This window comes from Anolis carolinensis, chromosome 2 (genome assembly GCF_035594765.1).
Source record: "Anolis carolinensis isolate JA03-04 chromosome 2, rAnoCar3.1.pri, whole genome shotgun sequence".
Classification (NCBI taxonomy): Eukaryota; Metazoa; Chordata; class Lepidosauria; order Squamata; family Dactyloidae; genus Anolis; species Anolis carolinensis.
Window position 1 is genome coordinate 263,035,009 of NC_085842.1, and position 22,861 is coordinate 263,057,869.

A 22,861-nucleotide genomic window follows, 5' to 3' on the forward strand; every position below is an offset into this window, starting at 1 on the left:
GATTAGCCTCAGCTTCTGCCAACCTAGCATTTCAAAAACATGTAAATGTGAGTAGATCAACAGGTACTGCTCCGGTGGGAAGGTAATGGCGCTCCATGCAGTCATGCCAGCCACATGATCTTGGAGGTATCTACAGACAATGCTGGCTCTTTGGCTTAGAAATGGAAATGAGCACCAACCCCCAGACTCAGACACTACCACAGTTAATGTCAGGGGAAAACCTTTACCTTTACCTTTAGGTTGGCTGAAGCTGGGTATAACAGCGGGAGCTCACCCCACTCCCTGGTTTCGAACCACCAACATTTCAGTCAGCAAGTTCAGCAGCTCAGCCGTTTAACCTGCTGTGCCATCAGGGGCTCCTTTTTGTGGTATTTCCACTTTTTGTGGAAAGTGGTATGGGACTGAATGTATTCGACAGTGTAGAATAGATGCACACTGTGGGTCCTTCCACACGGCCCTATAACCCAGAATATCAAGGGAGAAAATCCTACAAAATCTGCTTTGAACTGGGTTATCTTGGTCCACTTCAAAGCAGAAAATGTGGGATTTTATTCAGCTGTGTAGAAGGGGCCTGTGTCTATCAGTGTGAAGAGGGGAAAAAATGGGGGAGCCGTCGACCTCTCATGTTAGGAATCCCATTACGTGAGCAAACAGCCTTGTGTAACTTTGCAACTTTGCCAGAAAAGTTTTAGAAAAAATAATAAAGCAAGATCCCTCCTCTGCTGCCTTTCTCCCCTCCTCCGTCCGTCTCTTGGTCCCAGACAGCAGCCAAAGGGAGAGAGAGAGAGAGACGGGAGAGAGAGAGAGAGACTCGCTCCTCTCCACATCCATCTCAAAACACAATTGGGAAGAGAGAGAAAGAAAGAGGGCGCCTTCCCTCTACATTATCCATCTCTTTAAGGGAAGGAAACCCTTGAAGCGGGAAGCAGGAAGGGCTCCTTTTCGCTCTTCATTCATCTTCTTCAATTTGAGAAGAAGAGAGAAAGCGGGAGGTGGATGTGACTTGATCTCAGTGCTAAGACTTTAGTCGACGAGGCTCCTCAAAGAGGGCGAACTGCGCCGCTTTGTAAAATCGGTTTGATTATTGACCCCAAAGGTGTGAAGCCGCGATGAGAGCCCTGCCGCTCTTCCCGGCCTGGGTCTGCTGGCTCGGCCTCTTCTGGCTCCAAGCGGAGGGATTGCCTCCTCCGAGGAACCCCGCTCCTCCTCCTCCTCCTCCGGCGGTGTGGCAGCAGCGGATCCAGTGGGAGAACAACGGGCAGGTGTTCAGCCTCCTCAGCGTGGGCTCGCAGTACCAGCCCCCGCGGCGGAGGCACAGCTCGGAGGCGCCGCAAGGCAACCACGTCCTGCTGCTCCGGGGGAACGGGACGGCCCCGCGGAGGGCTGCCTCTCCCGCCGCCGCGCCCTCCCTCGCCCCCGCCGAGAGGCATTGGTTCCAAGCGGGAGGAGGAGGAGGAGGAGGAGGAGGAGGGCGAGGCCGCGGGAGCGAGGCAGCATCGCCGCCGCCGCCGGAGAGCGCACCCTCCCGGTCGGGCAACAACAGCAGCAGCCACACGCCTCCGCTGAACAGCTTGCCTCGCCGCCGCGATGACGTGATGCAGGGCGACGACCCCTACAACCCTTACAAATACACCGACGACAACCCGTATTACAACTACCACGACACCTACGAGAGGCCCCGGCAGGGCAGCCGCTACCGGCCCGGCTATGGCACGGGGTACTTCCAGTACGGTAAGAAGGCGAATCGGTGTCCCTCTTGGAAGTACTTAAGAGGCAAGCCATGAAGGCTTCTCGAAGGCTTCCATGGCCGGAATCACAGGGTTGTTTTGTTTTTTCCGGGCTGTATGGCCATCAGGCCTGTAGCAAAGGGGGGAGGGGAGGGAGTTAGGGGTTCAAACACCCCCCCCCCGGAAATTTTTCAGGTTATAAAAAAAAACCTGGTTTACTCATGAATTTTAACTGGTTAACCAAATCCCCATGCTAAATCTATGAGACGCAAAACATTAAGAGTCCCTTCAGGCACTATCTCAAACAGATATTGACAGGTTTGTAGCGGGGGTGGGGGGTGCCAGGGGTTCACCCCCCCCCCCGAAATTTTTTTCTGGCTACGGCCCTGATGGCCATGTATGTTGGAGCCCCGGTGGCGAAGTGTGTTAAAGCACTGAGCTGGAGACCGAAAGGTCCCAGGTTCAAACCCCGGGAGCGGCGTGAACGGACGCTGTTAGCTCCAGCTCCTGCCAACCTAGCAGTTCGAAAACATGCCAATGTGAGTAGATCAATAGGTACCACTCTGGCGGGAAGGTAACGGCGCTCTATGCAGTCATGCCGGCCACATGACCTTGGAGGTGTCTACGGACAACGCCAGCGCTTCGGCTTAGAAATGGAGATGAGCACCAACCCCCAGAGTCAGACATGACTGGACTTAACGTCAGGGGAAAACCTTTACCTTTTTATGGCCATGTTCCAGCAGGATTCTATCCTGATCTGACCTTCCTCAGAGGTTGCCTGCCATAGATCCTCACAATCTCTGAGGATGCCTGCCATAGATGTGGGCGAAAGGTCAGGAGAAAATACTTCTGGAACATGGCCATACAGCCTGGAAAACACACAACAACCCCATGAAGAGTTTACTCATCGCATGCGGGCATGGGCCAACTTTGGCCCTCCAGGTGTTTTGGACTTCAGCTCCCACATTCTAAAGTATTGAACTATGGCAGTTAAATGTGCACCTGCAATATAGATGCATCCCAAGTTGCCCCTCATGTGTTGTCGAAAGCTTTCAGCTCCACTGGCTGCCCATAAGCTGCCAGTCTCAATTCAAGGTGCAGGTGATGACCTCTAAAGCCCTATAGGGTTCATGCTGTGCCTATCTCCATGATCTCATCGCTCCCTACGAAACTGCATGGGCTCTAAGATCTTCTGGGGAGGCTCTCCTCTCGCTCCCGCCACCATCACAAGCGCGGTTGGTGGGGACGAAGGAGAGGGCCTTCTCAGTGGTGGCTCCCCAGCTCTGGAATGCCCTTCCCAAAGAGATTAGTCAAGCCCCTTCTCTATCCTCTGAAAACCTGATGGTTCCTGCAGATCTTTGCGCAGGACTAATCCTTGGCCTTCCTGGTTATGACCCCGCTCAGCACTTTATCAACTTCCTGGCCCCATGCCATCTTGTTGCTCTTGACCTGCCGAGCACCTTATAGTTGGCCACTCCAACATTGTACCCCTGGTTGCTGTATCTTGGCCTGCCGATGGAATATCTTGTTATTAGTTTTAAGTCTGTGGTTAATTGATTGATATGTATGTTTTGTGTACTTAAGTTCTTTATTGTTATGTTTTGTTGTTGTATGGTTTAAAGTTGTATGGTTTCCTTGCTGTGTCGGAAACCGCCCTGAATCCCTTGAGGAGATAGGGCAGTATATAAATATAAATATATTTATATAAATAAAGTTTATTATATTTTATTTCATGGCTGAAATCACTAGGTTGCTGTGAGTTTTCTGGGCTATATGGCCATATTCCAGAAGCATTCTCTCCTGATGTTTTGCCAACAGGAAGGGTTCATCACACAACATCTAAGGATGCCTGCCATAGTTGTAGGTGAAACATCAGGAGAAAATGCTTCTGGAACATGGCCATACAGCCTGGAAAACTCACAGCAACCCAGTGCCCCTTATGTGTTTTCTCTGCGCAAGTGTGCCATCTTGAACCACACTTTTCAAAGGGTTCATCTACATTTTCTTTATACAGCTGTTAGGAATTGTGGGAGTTAAAGTTCAAAACACCCGGAGGGCCAAAGTTTGCCCATGCCGGATAGAGTGTGTTCAACCACTTTAAATCCTGTGGCTGCATCCTGCAGCTTCTGCCAGAGAAGTCCTGGGCCTCACTAACTTGCAAACTCCAGGATTCTGCAGGAGGCAACCTGTCCTTTCAGGTGTTTTGGATTTCAGTTTCCAGATGCATTGGTCGTGGTCTTGGCCAATGACTGGGGATCCTGGGAGCTGAAGTTCAAAGTACAGGTAGTCCCCAAGTTACAAACCACTCAAAATTAAGAACAGGGGTAAGATAAGAGGGAGAGAAATGAACCCCTAGGAAGGGAAATTCACTCTTAGAGGAATTATCATGGGGAAAAGGTGTCTCCACTGAAAGTGTTTCATTTTTCAAAATCCAATTCTCACAGGGACAGACAGTGAGGTGATATGTTCTGAACAGGGGCACAGATAGCAAAACAAACACCACACGAGTCGTAACTCCCAATACTATCTGAAGTAGTACTGTTCAATTATCCTCATTTTATTGGGAGGGGGAGGAGTTGAAGGAAGAAAACCTTTTCTCACACCTTAGCTGGTCATCCCCACCATGTCATAAATGACTATGGTTTCGATGACAGCAACATGAATGGGAGGGATAATAGGAAAACAGGAGGATGTGGTTTACACTCTTTAATTTCCCCCTTCCCTAAAATGGACTATTTTCTCTGTCTAGGTCTCCTTTTGGCCTCCACTCAGATAGTGGAACAGTACCTCTAAAGCTTGTAGCTGGTGTTGCACTTGAAACAACATTTGAAACCTACAGGACCTATCTTGTTCGTAACCTGGGGACTACCTGTACTAGGAAGGCCTGAACTCTGGTCCCCCAATGTTTTGGAGTTCAACTCCCTGAAGCTTTAGCTGCTTTGCCCAATAATTGGGGATTGTGGGAGCTGAAGTCGAAAGCGCTAGGAAGAGCAGAGCTCAGCAGCCATGGTCAATGATCAGTAATTCTGAGAGCTGAAGTACAAAACCCCTGGAAAAGCAGTTTGAGAAACAATGCAAATTTAACACCATGCTCAATGCTATGGGATCCTGGGATTTCCAGCTTGGTGAGGCAGCAGAACTCTTTGGCAAACGATTTTGAAAACTAGCTCCAATGATTCAATAGCATGGAGCTATGGCAGTAAGTTGTGTCAAACTGTATTCATTCTATAGTGTACATGCACCTGGGTGGGGGGGGGGGGGGGGTCCAGACCAGTGCAGTTGAGGATAGTGTGCATTAGCAAAGGGCCACTTGGTGATTTCCAGTTCTGGTCTTCCAGATGGTTTTGGACTTCAACTCTCAGAAGCCTCATCAGGCTCCCAGGGATTTTGGGAGCCGAGGTCCAAAACACCTGTAAAAAGCAGTTGATGAAACATTGTTTTTGACACCACTTTAACTGCCATGGTTCAATGCTATGGCCTCCTGGGATTTGGAGTTTGCTAAGGCACCAGCACTTTTCAGCAGAGGTGTCAAAAGACCAGGTGAAGCTACAACCTCCATAATTGCATAGCATTCAGCTGTGGCAGTTAAAGTGGTGTTGAACTGCATTCATTCTGCAGTGTAGATTACCCTTACACAGTGATGAGGAACAATGAGAGTTGTGTTCTAGAAACATCATGTCATGTTAACCATATAAGAGGATAATGCCTGCATAGAACTATATTTGCTTCTATATGGTTGTGGGGCATTTCAGAGTAAATGGTTCCTGGTTTGCATCCACACATAGGCAAAAGAAAAACATGAACATGGTATTAATTAGTGTATAAGGAAGATGTAGACAAACCCTTTGAAAAGTGTGGTTCAAGATGGCAAGCTTACACAGAGAAAACACATGAGGGGCAGCTTGGGATGCATCTATACTGCAGTAGAATGAATGCACTTTGAGATGGCTTTAACTACCATGGTTCAATACTATGGAATCATGGGAGTTGTAGTGTTACATGAACTTTAGCCATCTGCCAAGTAGTAGGTGTATCGCACCAAACTACAGCCCTCAGGATTCCATAGCATTGAACCATGGCAGTTAAAGTGGTGATAAACTGCATTCATTCTACACTGTGGATGCACCCTTGGAGAGGCAGAAGAGAACCTCGAACAAAGGGGCCATGAGACCCCCACAAGGACTCAATGGTGCTGCGTGACCAAAGCCTCTGGGGTTGCCAGGGAATGACAGGACAGACATTCTTCAGCCAGTCATCACCATCTGGTCCCAATTCTCCTCCTGCCCTCCGCTGCCTGCAAGAGGAGATAGTCACTGAAACATGATTCTTTTCAGTACTAGAGCATTGCTTCTTCTTCTGTTTTATAAGGGAGGAAACAGAATCCTTCTCCTTCCCCAGAAGGGATAGCTGAATAATAAAACTGGGAGGCATAGAAAGGAGATTTTGCAGGAGAAATGTTCACTTCTTGTTAAAGTCAACTCCATCTTAAAGCTGAGGGTCTTCTTGGGAAGATTTGTTTAGGGAGAGATTTGTCATTGCCTTCCTCTTAAGACAGAGAGAAAACCCAAGGTCACCCAAGGTGCATCTACACTGTAGAATGAATGTAGTTTAACTGCTAGCTCAATGCTATGGAATCCTGGGGTTTGGAGTTTGGTGAGTCATCAGCATTCTTTGGGAGAGAAGGCCAAAGACCTTGTAAAGCTGCAACTCCCATGATCCCATAACATTGAGCCATGGTAGTTAAAGTGGTGTCAAACTGCATTAACTCTACAGTGTAGTCACACCCCTAATGGGTTCTCTTGACTGAGTAGGTTTTGAAAGACTAGTCTCCCAGAGTCCTAGTCCAACACTTAAACCACTGGCTCTACTTCTTGTGTCTTTTCGCATCCCATCAGTAACCCTAAGGAGCACCTATCACTGGGTTTTCTTGACAAGATTTGTTCAGAAGAGCTTTGCCTCTGACTTATTCTGAGTGTGACTTGCCGTGTCTGAGTGGCAATCCATACCTGGTCTCCAGAGCTCAAACCACTAGTATGCCATGCTGGCTCTCATATTAAACAGCCTTCAATTCCAATTTTTGGGAGACGGTGGGATATAAAGTTAATAGTGGTCTTGAGAACATGCATTTTCCTGAGTTCAAATAATCTACTTGCTTCTATGGCCAGGGCAAAGGCACTGGAGATTAATCAGACTGAAGAAAGTTGAGTTGTATTCTGTCAACCCCATTGCCTGCTCCTAAAATAAATAAAATTAGTACAAGAGCTTTCTCTTCGAGTTTCAGAGAAGGACTACAGATGTCTTTCATGGTAAAGCTCATCTTATACTAGGGTTTAATTCAAAACATTGCCTGCCTCATATAGATGTTCAGCTCACAGCTTTTTGTAGTAGTTATAGCTCCTTAAACCAAAGAGCACAGCATTGCAGTATCAAGTATATTTCTGTTCGTTTGATTTGGCAGATTTCAAATCCTCTCTTCAGCTGGCGTCCTTATGGTGGAAATGCTTGAAGATTTATGAGAAAAGATGGCTAGCTGAGTGGGTCGCCACACAGTATCCACTAATCTGCAAGACCCATTGCTTCCTTACACTTCTTTTGAACTGGTGGAAAGGAGCTCTTTATTAGATGGGTTTTAGACTAGTGGATGGTAGTGTTGTGGTAGAAAGTGGTTTCCCTGTCAGGGAAAAGGAAGTTTGCAGACATGTCTTTGGGTTAATACAATTTCTTTGATTTGGTGTCTTACAGGTCTTCCTGATTTAGTTCCAGATCCTTATTACATCCAAGCATCCACTTATGTCCAGAGGACATCCATGTACAACCTTAGGTGTGCTGCTGAGGAGAACTGCTTGGCAAGGTTAGCCTGTGATCCTCCATTGATCTAGTTTATTCCTGAACATGATAGAAAGATGTAAACCTGCATACAAGAGTTTGTAGAACTGAGAGAAATTACAGTTTTGAATAAGTCAGTAGCCAAGGGGATCTCAGAGTAATTATAAAGCAACCTTTAAGTTCTCAAGTTTGTGAAATAGGGGAGTCATAATCTTTACAACATTGTTCAGGATTTAATAGCAAAGTTTTCAAAATGTCACTAGTATCTTAAAAAAGAGGGAGAAAAATTAAGTGGAGAATTCACTCCTTTGTCTCAATTCACAAAACATGTTGTTTTTATTATCCTCTGCTGAGAGTTTGTTGACCAAGTTACGAACTTCCATGCCCTTATTGTCTGGGAATTAATGCCTCACCATGGCCTGTTTCTCATTAATCTAGAGCTTTGCTCATTGTTTGAAAACAATTTGCCTCTGAACACATCACTTATGAAACTAGTTTTTAACAAACTTTTTTATTATTGCAATTTCCAAATTGTCCTTAAACCACCTCCACTTTTTAAAATCAGTTGCTCCTAGTGGCACATAAATTGACTGTTAGTCAAACTAAGTGTCATTTGTGTAGTTATGACGTATTCAGTCATAAGGTAAACTGCATTTATAGGAATTTGGAAATAACCACTATTGACATCAATTGGCTGGGACATGAATTGATGCCATCTTTACCTAAGGCAATACAATGTCTTGAGTATGGCAAACTTGAACAGAATGGAATTCTAAAGGATGGTGCTTATATGAGGTTTATGGGAAAGAGTCCAATTGAACTGGATAGAATTTGCTTTTGAGTATAAATGAGTAAGACTGCACTGTACATAAACTGTAGAGCACATCTGTGTCCAACATTTAGGGAAAACCTCAATAAGCTGTAATGCACTTTACTTGCCCTGCTGGCAAAGAAGAATTTCTTTGTTTTCTTTGGAGCTGAACTCAAAATGTTTTTTTACCATTTTTTAAAAAATTCATTAATGTTTTAGAAAACTGCCTTTAAAATTAGTTCAAATATAATTTATACATCTAATAATTAATATAATAATACCACACAATTGATTAGATAGGGTCTATTATGAAAAACAAAGCTGGCGACAAATATATTGCAGGGATGTGGATGCAGTTGCAACTTCAACTGAAAAATAATGTTTTCCAGAAGTTAAACCACAAGCTGAAGTAGGAATGTAGCACACCTTCAAAATATCCTTAGTTGAGATGATTAGAAACAGAAGAATTATAGAGAAGAGAAATAAGCATTGCTGAAATTGGCAGGAGAGGAAAGAAGTGGCAAGTCAGTGGGCATGAACAGCAGTAAGAGGAAACAAACAAACAAACAAATCTGATATAAAAAAATCGTCTGGTTGGCTAAATATTCAAAGTGAACTTTGACTTAGCAATAAAAACAGAAGTTCTGATTTCCACTGCACCACTAACTTATATTTTAAGTTACTGAATAAGGTAAATCCACAAATCCACAAATTACTACTGGACAATAAAGGATCATGCTTTTTGTCAGTAAGAGTTGTATTCAGTTGTATCAATTCATCAGAAAAGTTACACGTGGTAAAATTGATTTCCTCTTCCCCTGAAATTCCTTCTACAGATGTAAAATTTGCTCTTGAGAGTTGACAGATCTCAAGTTGTCACAGGGTGCAAAAGTTTCTAGTGAAAGACTTGTTGAATGAATGTGCTTGTGAAATGTTACATATAACATTAGTTTTTCCACTTTGTTTTATTTAAATTAGTGTATGTGCTGTCCTGCACCTCATTCCAAACTACTCAGAAAGAGACCAAATGTCCAAAGACAATATGAAAACATGATTAAAGTCAACATCATAATTTTTTAAAAGGGCCTACCCTGTTTTCCCGAAAATACGATATTACAGTAAATAATAAATGTTCATTTTTGGTTCAACAATAAATATGAATTCTTCTTGGAAAAATAAGACATCCCCTGAAAATAAGACCTAGTGCATCTTTGGGAGCAAAAATTAATATAAGACACTGTCTTATTTTCGGGGAAACAGAATATTTACAGAAACATGGAGTTATTCCACTGGAAACTGTTAAGTAGCTTCAGATTTTGTAATGTTGGTGTGCTGTCACACCCAAGCTGTCTTCGGTGTTAACGTATCCCGACTTTCTATCAGCTTGGGGGATGTTGGATTGAGCCTATATGTCATATGTATATTTTACATCATTGCAGCTCTGCTTACCGGGGAGATGTCAGAGATTATGACAACAGAGTACTTCTGAGATTCCCTCAAAGAGTGAAAAACCAAGGCACTTCGGATTTCTTGCCAAGCCGACCACGATACTCATGGGAGTGGCACAGCTGCCATCAGTGAGTGAAGTGCTCAGTATGGTACTTTTCAATTATGTTTATTTGCTCTTTGTTGTGATGTGGTTCTCTCTCTGCCTTCTGCTCCTGGCTGCTGTTTTGGAAGTATAGCAGAGGTCTGGAAGCTTGCCATAATAAGAATGCAAAAGGAATATTTGACATTTTTTTGTCCAAGAGTGACAGAAAATGATCTTGCTAAAGTAATGTATACATTATAATCATAAAGGGCTAAACACGAACAGAACCAGATTTTGTGTGATCTAGAAAGCGAAACAGGGTCAGCCCTACTTAGATGGGAGACCACCAACAAATACTAGGTGCTTTAGACTGTATTTCAGATAAATTAACTGGTAAAACCACTTCTAAGTATTTCTTGCTGAAGAAATCCCAATGAGGTTCATGGGGTCACCATAAGTTGACAGATAGCTTGAAGGCATATACACATATAGTAAGGGGTGGGTGGTGAACGAAATCATTGTTATTAATATGGTACAATCACCTTAGCCATGGAGTCAATATCCACTGCTTCACCTACGCAAACTCTGGAAAATATCCCCCCTCCCCTGAAACTGTTTGTGGGCTTCTCTAAGTCCTCTGATGCAATTCTGTGGTATGTTTTCAACCCAATCCAAGTATGGATAAATTATAGGGCCCACTATAAATTATTGGGGGGGGGATGTGTGTGTGTATCTTGGAATATATCCTCTTCAGATATGAAGGCTATATTGTAGTATGTTAGTTCCAGACTTGAAGCTGAGTTGAACTGGAGTGCATTGCATCTGAATTTGAATTGCAACATAATAGTAGTGCTGTTGCTGCTCCTGCTGAGTATTGACCAGAACATAGCTTTGGCTTCTCATTTAGCCATTCTGCCCTTCATAGTTTTAGATCACAGAAGGCTCATTTGTGTTCACGTTTTGTTTGTTTTTACTGTGTATGTCATAAACAATTAATAGAAGACTATGGTGGAAACAAAAAATGTAGTACAGTAGAGTCTCACTTATCCAAGCCTTGCTTATCCAAGTTTCTGGATTATCCAAGCATTTTTGTAGTCAATGTTTTCAATATATCATGATATTTTGGTGCTAAATTTGTAAATACAGTAATTACAACATAACATTACTGTGTATTGAACTACTTTTTCTGTCAAATTTGTTGTATAACATGTTTTGGTGCTTAATTTGTAAAATCATAACCTAATTTGATGTTTAATAGGCTTTTCCTTAATCCCGCCTTATTATCCAAGATATTCGCTTATCCAAGCTTCTGCTGGCCCGTTTAGCTTGGGTAAGTGAGACTCTACTGTATATATCTTAATTCAGTGGCATAATATTTACTGACTGCTAATGTGATAGAACATTTTCCCCCTCTTGCTTGCACATAGTCATAAACAAAACTCTCTGGGAAACTTCAGAATGTGTCTCAGCACTTTAGAGGTTGTTTTAAAGGTTATTGGGCGTTGAAGGGAGAAAGTGTATTATCCCCATTCAGGTTCTACAGAGGGAAGCAGTGTTAGCATCAGACTAATAATCCCTGGCTATGGCTGATTGAAATATGTATATGTGTATATACTGGTATATTGTTCCCAGATACTCCTTTGTGGATGAAATAACAGTAGAAAAATTACTTTCAGAATATAGTATGACCCCCCTCATAACCACGGAACTCATATATGTAGTTTCACTTAGCTGCATCTGTGGAAAATTGTCTCTCTAGAAATTTGCTTCAGGAAATCTTATGATATGCTTCCCCCAGAAGTTACTGTAGAGTTGCATTGGCACACTTAGAAATCTTTAGGCCATCCGACACAACTCTGGGACCAGATATCAGCTATCTTAATGGGGGTTGGTCTCATCTGCTTTCAGACAGTCATAGTCCAGCTGGAAACATGTCCCACTGGGTATGGGGATCTTATTGTATAAACAAGGAATTAGCACAAAAATTGCTATTACAGAAATGGTAAAGCAGCATGCCATTTTAAACTAAATGAGGATAGCTGACAAAGGAGTTTAAAAGTAAATTCTACATATTTTTTCATAAGTTATGCAAATGTTTCAAGGATAGAAGTGTTCAGAATGTACAATGTACAAGGTTACATCCTTGGTTGTCCTAGGGTAACACCTGGATGCTGTACAACACTTTAGGTTTTGTTTATTTATGTCACAGCTGGAAAATGTTGAAATAATGTTTGTACATTGCTTTTAAAGAAATGTAATACAGTAGAGTCTCACTTATCCAACACTCGCTTATCCAATGTTCTGGATTATCCAACACATTTTTGTAGTCAATGTTTTCAATACATCATGATATTTTGGTGCTAAATTCGTAAATACAGAAATTACTACATAGCATTACTGCATATTGAACTACTTTTTCTGCCAAATTTGTTGTATAACATGATGTTTTGGTGCTTAATTTGTAAAATCATAACCTATTTTGATGTTTAATAGGCTTTTTCTTAATCTCTCCTTATTATCCAACATATTCGCTTATCCAACATTCTACCGGCCCGTTTATGTTGGATAAGTGAGACTCTACTGTAGTATGTTTTTAAAAGTTATACGCTTCATATAATTGTTGACTATCCCAACTTGTGAACACCCCTAATAATATGAATCCATTAGTTTTGAATATTGCAGTATTATGTAGCTTTTTAAATCTTATTACTGGTGAATTTGTTGGGCCATTTCATTGGATTATTAGTATAGTTACTGGTTTAACTTGTAGGCAAAGCAAATCTGCCTTCTAATTTTCTTGTGGGTTGACAGACATTATCACAGTATGGACGAATTCAGCCATTATGACTTACTTGAAGCAAGCTCACACAGGAGAGTAGCTGAGGGACATAAAGCAAGCTTTTGTCTTGAAGATACATCTTGTGACTATGGATATTATAGGAGATATGCATGTACTGCACATACCCAGGTAAAGCAATTATTTGTAAATCGTTGCTTTTGCTTTTTGAATGCAGCTTGGTTTGAATTACAAGTTTTAATGGACCAGAAAATACTGGCATATGCAATTTAATAAACTTTGATTTCTGTTCTTGTAGGTTTAACTTAGGACCTTTCTAAGAAGATAATTACATATAGGAACAGAAAGGGATATTTAAGCCTGTCTTAGACTTAGTGGGTCCTTTGTGGGTTCTTAGGAATAAGTGAGTATACCACAGCAGACTGAGGATAGAAATAGAAAGTGTAGGGTGATGTTCAATAGCTCATTCGCAGTTTAACTGAAGATTGGCTCACCTTTGATTAGGACAAAGTTTGTGTCATAATACTTACCAGCCCAGTCCAGCCTATTTATAACCCATCTTTCCTCCAGTTAGCTCAAGGCAATGTACATAGCTCTCCTCCAAAGTGGTTTATCTACAAAATAATCCAGTGAGGTAGGTCTGGCTGAGAGGACATGGCTGACCAAGATCAACAATCGGATTCAGGCATTTCTGTCAATAAATACCCAGTTGTATTTTTTTTTTGATTAAATCATAATATACACAGAAGATAAAGAGATGTGAAAGAGGTCATAAGAAACAACACACACACACACACACGCACACACACAGAGTATATTGGACTGTAATTATAAAAAACCCGTGTGTTGGGGGATTTGCTTTATACAGTAGGGGACACTGTATGTGTCACACTTAACATTCATGAGCATCTGTGATAATTAAGCAGTATGTCATTGCTGCAAAAATGTGAAAACCAGAAACATAATAATTAAAAACATAATATGGTATTATATCAAGCACTGAAAACAGTACCAGTGAAATTAAATGTCCTGTGAAAAACATTCATGAAATGTTCTTCATGCCCTTAACACACAATGGGATAGATCTGGATTATGTGTTCAGTGAATTAAAGGCAGAGAAACAAGCTATGGAAAACACTAGAAGGTTAAGGAGAGTCCTCTGACAACTTCAGAATAGCCTTCTAGAAGGTACTTTATGGGCTGCAGGGGGAATGATACATTGACAAAGATTGTCACTTCTTGTCTCTTTCACTGATGTGTGTGAACTATAATTTTGCATCCAACCAATAGTTTTTTGTATTAACCACTGTATAATTTTGCATCCAACCAACAGTGTTTTGTATTAACACTGACTAGATCTTGAGGATTACTACTTTCACAGCTTGTACAGGATAGTTCGTTGAGCTTTCTTGCATCAATATGTAAAACTAGTGATACCTTTCTTCAGTTATTTTGGCTGGATACAGACATCAATATGTCCTGGATCCTCCTATTCCCTATTTTCCATAAGCTTTAGTTTATAGATTTGCAGTCCTGGAGGAAGGAACTGTATTGCAGTGGTAGCCACTTACAACACACATTCCATGGCTACTTCTGTATGGACTGCCAGGGATCATGGCAACATAGTAGGTAAGAGGACAGCTGGCAACTTTTCACCAAGAGTCTCTGCAGCATATACTAATGCTATTTTGAATTCTTTTAAAATTCTTGTGGCTTCATCTGTTTCAAGACCTGTGCTTGTTGTGAAGTATTTTCTGCAGCAACTGAAGACTTCATCCAGATTCCAGATAAAAAAAATGCATCCGGCTGCCAGCACTCAATATACCCACGACCTCCTTCTCCATAGCAAGTACTTCACTCTTGCCAAGTGACACACCATCTGCAGCCAAACATTGTGCTTTTCACAGGGGCAGTCAGGCACCACTCAGAATGATTTCAGGGTGGAGAAAGGGACTGGACCTCACATATTACATAGAGCCCGAAGAACTGTATGTTCGCAGCTTAAATGAAGCTGTCATTTCAGGACAATAACATGTTTCCTAAATTAAGCCTTTTCTTTACTCCAAAATTGCAGTGAGGATTGGATAAAGACCAGCATAAATCTTCTTACTCTACTCAGTAACTCCATTGTTGTCTTACTTTGAGACAGAAATGAAAGATGATCCTATATGATCGTGATATTGAGATGTAAAAGTGAATAAATTATCTTTAGAAATGTTGTAGTATTTTTATTAATACATATAGCAGTTACTTTTTAAAAGGCTAATGAACAAAACAAATATTGGGCTGGACTCAGAAATAAAAAGCCCAATTTGACTCATTGTAGACTTTTGCTGGCTCTTCCTTGTCTCTCCTCCTCCCTATTTGCGGGGCAAAGGAAACTGCAATAAGATGGGGAATTTTGATACTTTGATATAGCTGCATTATGATCCTTCAAGTGCTTTTTTTGCTTACATATAATGCCTCCTTAGAGCCAAATAATCAGACATTCGAAAATCAAGGCTTACGGTATTGCTCCAGATGTCCATGTAGAAATGGTTGCAAAGTAATTATTACAGTGGAATGTTTGAATAAAGATTACAATGTTGGATTGTGCAGTAAATTGCTAAGACATTGCAGTCAACACCTTCAACTGTTTCTATATTACAATTCTAGGGACTGAGTCCTGGCTGTTACGACACATACAATGCTGACATAGACTGCCAATGGATTGATATTACAGATGTAAAACCTGGAAATTACATATTAAAGGTAATCAAAATGCCTTAATAAAAATTATACATAGGGTAATAGTATGTGAGATTATAACATATAGCATATATTTATTTTACAGGTTAGTGTGAATCCTAGCTACTTGGTACCGGAATCAGACTATTCCAACAACATAGTGCGTTGTGATATCCGCTATACAGGCCACCATGCATATGCCTCTGGTTGTTCAATTTCTCCGTAAGTACTTCTCAGTTCTGTCTTATGTGTTTTGCTGTACAAGTATCACATGTGCATGGTATTTAGAAAAGAGTAGTATGCTTTAATGACAAATCTGCCAGACATAAAACTAAACTACTGAGCTATAATGTGAGACTTCAGATTGCCTTTTCCTTTCCTTCTGTTGGTGTAAAACATATGATTGAGAGTATACGCAGTTCCCAAGTTAGAAAGATCCAACTTACAAATGACTCAGGAGCACCGGTGGCGAAGTGTGTTAAAGCACTGAGCTGCTGAACTTGCAGACAGAAAGGTCCCAGGTTCAAATCCCAGGAGCGGCGGGAGCGGCTGCTGTTAGCCCCAGCTTCTGCCAACCTAGCAGTTCGAAAACATGCCAATGTGAGTAGATCAATAGGTACCACTCTGACGGGAAGGTAACGGCGCTCCATGCAGTCATGCCGGCCACATGACCTTGGAGGTGTCTACAGACAACGCCGGCTCTTCGGCTTAGAAATGGAGAAATGGAGCACCAAAACCCAGAGTCAGACATGACTGAACTTAACGTCAGGGGAAACCTTTACCTTTACCTACAAATGACTCATAGTTAAAAATGGGGGTGAGACAACAGAAAGTGAGAGAAGTCTACCTCTCAGAAGGGAAATGCACTCCTCAGATATCATGGGGAACAGATGTCTTCCCTGAAGCTTTTTCACCCATCCTTGTTTCCACAACAAGCCAATTTATTCAAAATCCAATTATCACAGGGGATAGAAAGTGAAGTGAAATAATCTGAACAGGGGCACAGACAGCAAAACAAACATCATAGGGGTGTTAACCCTTCCCTATGCTATCCAGAACCTCATTCATATTCATTAGTGTATATATACACACACACACACCTACAGTAGAGTCTCACTTATCCAACACTTGCTTATCCAAAGTTCTGGATTATCCAGCGCATTTTTGTAGTCAATATTTTCAATACATTGTGATATTTTGGTGCTAAATTTGTAAATACAGTAATTACTACATAGCATTGCTGCGTATTGAACTACTTTTTCTGTCAATTTTGTTGTATAACATGGTGTTTTGGTGCTTAATTTGTAAAATCATAACCTAATTTGATGTTTAATAGGCTTTTCCTTAATGCCTCCTTATTATCCAACATATTCGCTTATCCAACATTCTGCCGGCCCGTTTAAGTTGGATAAGTGAGACTCTACTGTATACACACACACACACACACACAGAGTAGAGTCTCACTTATTCAACATTCTGGATTATCCAACGCAGTTTGCCTCCCGCCCCGATCCACAGCTGTTTCTCTAGGCAGCAAGGATTGAACTTTTTATAGATTTAATTTCCGACAATGTTGCTACTGTAAATTAATTTTATGGAATTCTATCTTTATTTGTAGTCAATTTGTTAGTAGCCAATGTTTTTTAAGTCAACATTTTCAATATATTGCGACTTTTGGTGCTAAATTAATAAATACAGTAATTACTACTTAACATTACTGTGTTTTGGACTGCTGTTTCTGTCGATTTGTTGTAAAACATGTTTTTGGTGCTTAATTTGTAAAATTATAATATAATTTGACATTTAATAGGCTTTTCCTTAATCCCTCCTTATTATCCAACATTTCCGCTTATCCAACGTTCTGCCGGCCCGTTTAAGTTGGATAAGTGAGACTCTACTGTATACACACACACACACACACACAGAGTAGAGTCTCACTTATTCAACATTCTGGATTATCCAACGCAGTTTGCCTCCCGCCCCGATCCACAGCTGTTGGATAAGTGAGATTCTACTGTATGTGTGTGTGTGTATGTGTTTGTGTGTATGTATATGTGTGTGTGTATATATATATATATGTATGGCTGGAGTTACACTTAAAAATGTATCTGTTCAGACTTACATACAAATTCAACTTAAGAACAAACATACAGACCCCATCTTGTTTGTAACTTGGGGATTGCCTGTATCTCCTATATAGAGTATGCTAATCCTGGTTTAGAGTTATATATCTAGTACCTGGTGAGTTATTCCTTATTCTGAGCTTGAAGGAACTCTCACTTGAATGTAATACATTTGTACCAGAATCAGGATAACTCATTTGAACACACTTGTTTAAATTTGGGGTTGGCAATTGCAGGAAGTTAGGGGGCTGTATTATCTGCCAAGGGTAACTTGAGGGCAGCCAACTCTCTCCAAACTACCGTCCCTTAAAAAAATCAGGTAGAGTGTCTTGTAATCCCTAGCCCTGGTTTAGAGTTATATCTGGAAATTGGTCAATGTCTGTCCGTTTTCCTTAATTACACAGCTGTAAAACTAGAGCCACTGAAAACTAAATTATACTTTTGGTTTTTTGTATGATCAGGGTAATTGAATGGCCTAGAATGAACCTACAATAATGCAAGTGTTGATTTACTTGCCAATGCAAGACACTCAAGTTGGATTCTTTCTGAAATACTTCTCCCTTAGAAATCTTGTTTGGGGGATTTAAAGGGATTTGTACATTCCTACTGCTGCACAGACTTAGTGAGCTTCAGCTGTTATTTCTGGCTTGCACTTTTAAATTCTCCGGATGCTGCTTATCCATTCCATATACAGAGAGAGCATCTTTTAGAACACCAAATAAATCCAAGTTAACGTGGGCTTTCCATACCCAAGACTGTTGGAGGTTGCTCTTACACAACTATGCTGGGCCCTCCAACAGGATTTCAATCTCATGGTGACACAGAAATACACATTGGGCTAAACTTAAATATAGCTGCCAAGGATTTCTGGGATGGTATTTTCTCAAGCAAACATAGAAGTTACTTTCTGCATTAAAATGTGCAAATGGAGAAGGAAATGTGTATACAGCCACCTCTTACACTTGTTGGCAACAAGATTATACCAAAAGTACCCCCCCCCCCCAAATAAAAAGTGGGAACTAAGTTCCCTTTTATGGCCTAAATATCTCAAAGGCACCAGATCCCAACTGATCTTGGAAGCTAAACAGGATTAGTTCTTGGTTAGAATGGCCTCTTATCCAACTACCAACCAGAGCAGACCTTACTCAGCTTCCAAGCTCAGATGGGATTTTGTGCCTTACATTGGATTACATTCCGTATTCTGAAACTAGCTGATGAAGATGGCCATTTGCACTTCACAACACATTGTAGATTGGGATTAAATATTTATAAACCATGAGGCCTTTCCCATAAATTTCTGTATCTTCCAAGTTGTTCTAAAATGCATTATTAGAGGTTAATCAACAACCACCATTAAACCTACTACTATATATATTATTCAGCCAAGCACCAACTGAATCTATTTCTACAACTATGAGCCCAAAATTAAAATCAGTATAAAAAGTCAAAGACTAAGAAGCCTTCCACAGAATTATTTGTTTTCTTCTTAGCAAGTTCACGGGGGTTGAAGAAGTATAACAGTAGGTCTTTCACAAATCAACAGTGACATTAACAGAGCAGTAAGAAGAATTTGTTACAGCCAATCACTGTGCTGAGAATCTTCTTTTAAAACAACATTCTGAAACAGCTGTTTTTCTGTGAAAATAAGGCAGGTTTCAATTTAAAAAAAATCTTTCAGGATTAAACATACTGGTATTTGTATTTTAACCTTCTATTCAAACATTAATGGATATTACCATTTATTCTATGTCCCCTTGGTCATTGATAAGAATTTAAACAGAAGGAAAGTAACTATCAAACTGTTTTGCTTAAATTTTAAAATGATTGACTTTTTCTAATTATGTGTAATATGTTGTACTTACATTCTGTTTCTTTTCTTTTTAATAGATACTAAGCTGAAAGAAAATGTATGAATCGGAGACCGTTGTTGCAAAACAATTATTTTATAAACTGAGATAGGATGTAAAAACTTCTGAAAACTTAAAAAGAACCAGAGTATATACAAAGAATTTTAATGCAAGTCTGAAGCATTAAGACCTCTTTTGGAATAAATTGTGTTACTCAATTAACACATTCAGCATTTGGGAGCAGTGAGAGATTGGTGCTTTATACCCAGAATTTTGAATTCTCCAGGAAGTTTTACAGTTCACAGAAATGTTTTCTTTTGCCTACTGGAAATCAGTACACTATCTGTGAATGTGTTTTAAGAACAATTTAAAAGAGTGTTCAAATAGGCTGAGATCCAATAGGTTTCATCTGATGTTTCATGTTTGCTCAATGGAAGCTAGTATGTTGTTTTTAAGAGGGGGTTTTTCTTGTCTGTAGTTTCACAAAATTTCTTTTGATATTCCCCTTTTTGTTTTAAGTTTTTTTTTTTTGCTATATGGTCAGGGCACTACTGTCCAAAGTCTTTTTGGGATCATGGAAATAATGTTACATTGATTTAGAATGTAATTATATAAGGAATAGGAAATATCAGTGATCATGTGGCAAACCCTGAACCAACTGGTGATCGAAACTTCCATCACTATTTTTTTTAAATTAGGTTATAAAAGGATTTATGGTGCTTTAAAGATTTGTGAAAAAGAACACTTGGATTTGAATGAATTGGATTAAACCTGAGTATGTGTACAGCAGAAAAATACGAAAGTTTACAAACAATATGTCCTGGTATGTTTCATTATTTGAAGTAAATTCAAATCACTGTTTATAATAGAAGCTAGATTGTTTGAAAGATCAATAGTAATATATCCAAGTGGTATCCTACAGCAAGCCTGAGAAGCCTGGATTTTCTGGATGATAATATATGTTTTTCAGGAACTCATGTACTTAAATTGTCTGTTTAGATAGATGGAATGAGGTTTTTTAAAACTTCTACACACAGTACTATAGTACTACACTGTGATCATTTCTGACAGGTGATAGCATGTACTGGCAGTTAGGTGGACAAATTCAGTTCAACCATTAAATACCCCCATGAGAAGTAATTTATATCAATAGGAGTCTTCTCCCCACTACCAGTTTGCTGAAAGGGCCTTCTAAATAGCTGCTGGCTGTGCTAGATAAAACTAGGAAAACTGCTCAATTTTGACTGCATTCCATGGTGTGTATGTCCTTTCGGCTGGCAATTGATGTTAACTCCATGGATTTTATAAAGTTTAATGAACACTCAGTTGATTTTTCCTGCCCCTTTCTTGGAAATATAGGCTACAGCACAATTTGTAAAAGGAAACTTTCATGTATTTCTTAATTTCTTTCCTGCATTCAATTGATGGTTTGGCTTCTGAGCAATGCATACTTTTACATCATCTGGGTGATTCCCAGACATCTGTAGACTATTGTCTATAACTAAAGTGTCAGCCACACGAATTCTACTTGCAGCAAGGGAGTTCCTTTCTGTCCTCCTTGTTGCCCCAAATCTGTTCTTCTACCATAAGCCTGCAAAGCAAACTAAAGTACCACAATAGACAAATATAGCAAGAATCAGTTCCACCAGCAGATAGACATAGCTGGATTTCACCATTTTGTTAGTACTGAAGCTTGTTTTATTCCTCAGATTTGGGGCAAGAACACACTTTTTGATTTGTCTGATGTGACTGAGTTTGAGAAATTTGTTCTTTCAACTTGTCAGTAACGCCATATCTGTTTCTCATGTGTACTGAACCATCAGACATGGCATGTAGCTATTCAATATTACAAACTGCTGTGACTCCATATTATGGAAATTTAGGAATTTAGGATTGGGTAACAACTTAAAATTATCTAGCCCACTTCCACACACTATATTAATAGGGTTTTTTTGGCAGGAGAATATAAAAAAACTACAAATCTCAGGATTCCATGACAGCCAAATTGGTTTCCATTTCCCCCCTTTCAACAATGTACTTAGCATATGCCAACAATTATAATTCCTTTGCAATACACATAGATGCTACTAAGCTTACTTATACATAGGCTTTTTTTAAATAAAAGAAGTGTTGTTGTGGCAGCAACAGAAAAAATGGCTAGCAACAAGGAGCTGGTGACTACTGAGAGGAGCAGTGTCTCAAAGCTGATAGCTCCATGTTGGCAGCTAAAGTGGTAGGAATAGCCTGCCTGACACTTTGGGTAACTATGCTATACAGGTTACTTTCCCATTACAAAACGTTCCTTCTCTGTTGTTAATTTTTGAACAGAATTATTTAACACTTCTGGATACCACCCCTAGCTGAGATGTCCATGATCAGTTATTTTAATATAAAATATACTATTTTAGAAATAACCACTGCAATGTGGAAAATCTTCCTGTGGTCCCTAGAAGACTGGAGAATCAATGGATCACATCTTATAATAATCATCAGATCTATTCACTTCCCAACTGGATAACACACCTAACATGGAGATCGGTCACAAAACTATTTTTCACTGTTTCCAAAATTGGCTTGTATTTATGGAGAAATTGCTATTCCAAGCATTTTATGATCCTTGATTAAACTTAAGGGATTTCTGATGGTAAAATATAATGAGCATTTTTCCCAGTCAGCCTCTTTGTACATTCCTATAATTTTTGTTGGACTTAACTGAAGTGGTATGTGCATATCATTGAAGTGCCTTACAATAGCAAAAACATTTGTTTCACATTCCAGATATTACAATGGTGCTTACATATTTTAACTTGAATAAAAAAAGAACTTTATAAGCAATCAAATGTTACAAATTCAATGAAAAGTCACTCGTAACTTCTTGAAGGATGGAAAAAAATATTTACTGCAATTCTTCAAAGATCCTTACTTTTGAAATCTATACATCTTTCTCTGAAATGTTATTTATAAATATTAGTACACTAGCTTTGTATTCTTCACTGCACTTCCATATTCTTGTGTTCCATTCTTGTATCATGGTTGCAAATTTCTGTGAAAATGACCTGAATAAAAGTGTTTCAAATGCTCAGAACCGCTCTACTGTTTCCATCAAAACATACTACATATGACTATTATAGGGTAAAAGAAGACTTTAGGCTCTAATAAGAATCCTTTCATTTGTGAACATTTGAATCTGTACTAAAAAGAAAACTACACATTGAGTCTCTCTATGCAGAAATCCAAAATAAACCATCCAAAACTTTTTGCTGCTACCTTTAGGGAAAGGGGGCTAGTTACTTGTCCAGTGAACTGGTTCCTTGAGATTATTACACAAAGCCCCTGTAAAAATCAGATTTAGAAACTTGTGTGCTTGCCTTCCACCCAGCCAAAGGCAGCACACAGTGGAGCAGATGCCTTGGAAACTTCTCACAAGAGCAAATATAAAATGGTGCATTTTCTTGTCACCTGTATATAAAGA

The 22,861-nt window shown here is 40.1% G+C and overlaps 1 protein-coding gene across 2 annotated transcripts; it reads left to right on the plus strand.

Annotated features, from left to right (window-relative positions):
• Window positions 1-772: 772 nt before the first annotated feature.
• lox (lysyl oxidase) lies at window positions 773-22,474 on the plus strand. 2 transcript variants are annotated; one of them, XM_008114050.3, is made up of 7 exons: window positions 774-1,731; window positions 7,470-7,578; window positions 9,804-9,941; window positions 12,707-12,863; window positions 15,348-15,443; window positions 15,526-15,641; window positions 19,430-22,474. In XM_008114050.3, the coding sequence occupies exons 1-7, from the start codon at window positions 1,110-1,112 to the stop codon at window positions 19,434-19,436; spliced, it is 1,245 nt and encodes a 414-aa protein (XP_008112257.1). In that variant the 5' UTR covers window positions 774-1,109; the 3' UTR covers window positions 19,437-22,474. The 2 variants fall into 2 exon arrangements, with proteins under 2 accessions (XP_003223059.1, XP_008112257.1); XM_003223011.4 differs by lacking the exon at window positions 19,430-22,474 and having other exon boundaries at window positions 773-1,731; window positions 15,526-18,543.
• The last annotated feature ends 387 nt before the right edge of the window (window positions 22,475-22,861 follow it).

Excerpts from the sequence above, each read along its gene's own strand:
- lox (XM_008114050.3), top strand. The coding sequence starts at position 1,110 with ATGAGAGCCCTGCCGCTCTTCCCGGCCTGGGTCTGCTGGCTCGGCCTC. Across the intron at positions 7,579-9,803 it reads GAGGAGAACTGCTTGGCAAG|CTCTGCTTACCGGGGAGATG; the intron begins GTTAGCCTGTGA and ends ACATCATTGCAG. Across the intron at positions 12,864-15,347 it reads CATGTACTGCACATACCCAG|GGACTGAGTCCTGGCTGTTA; the intron begins GTAAAGCAATTA and ends TTACAATTCTAG.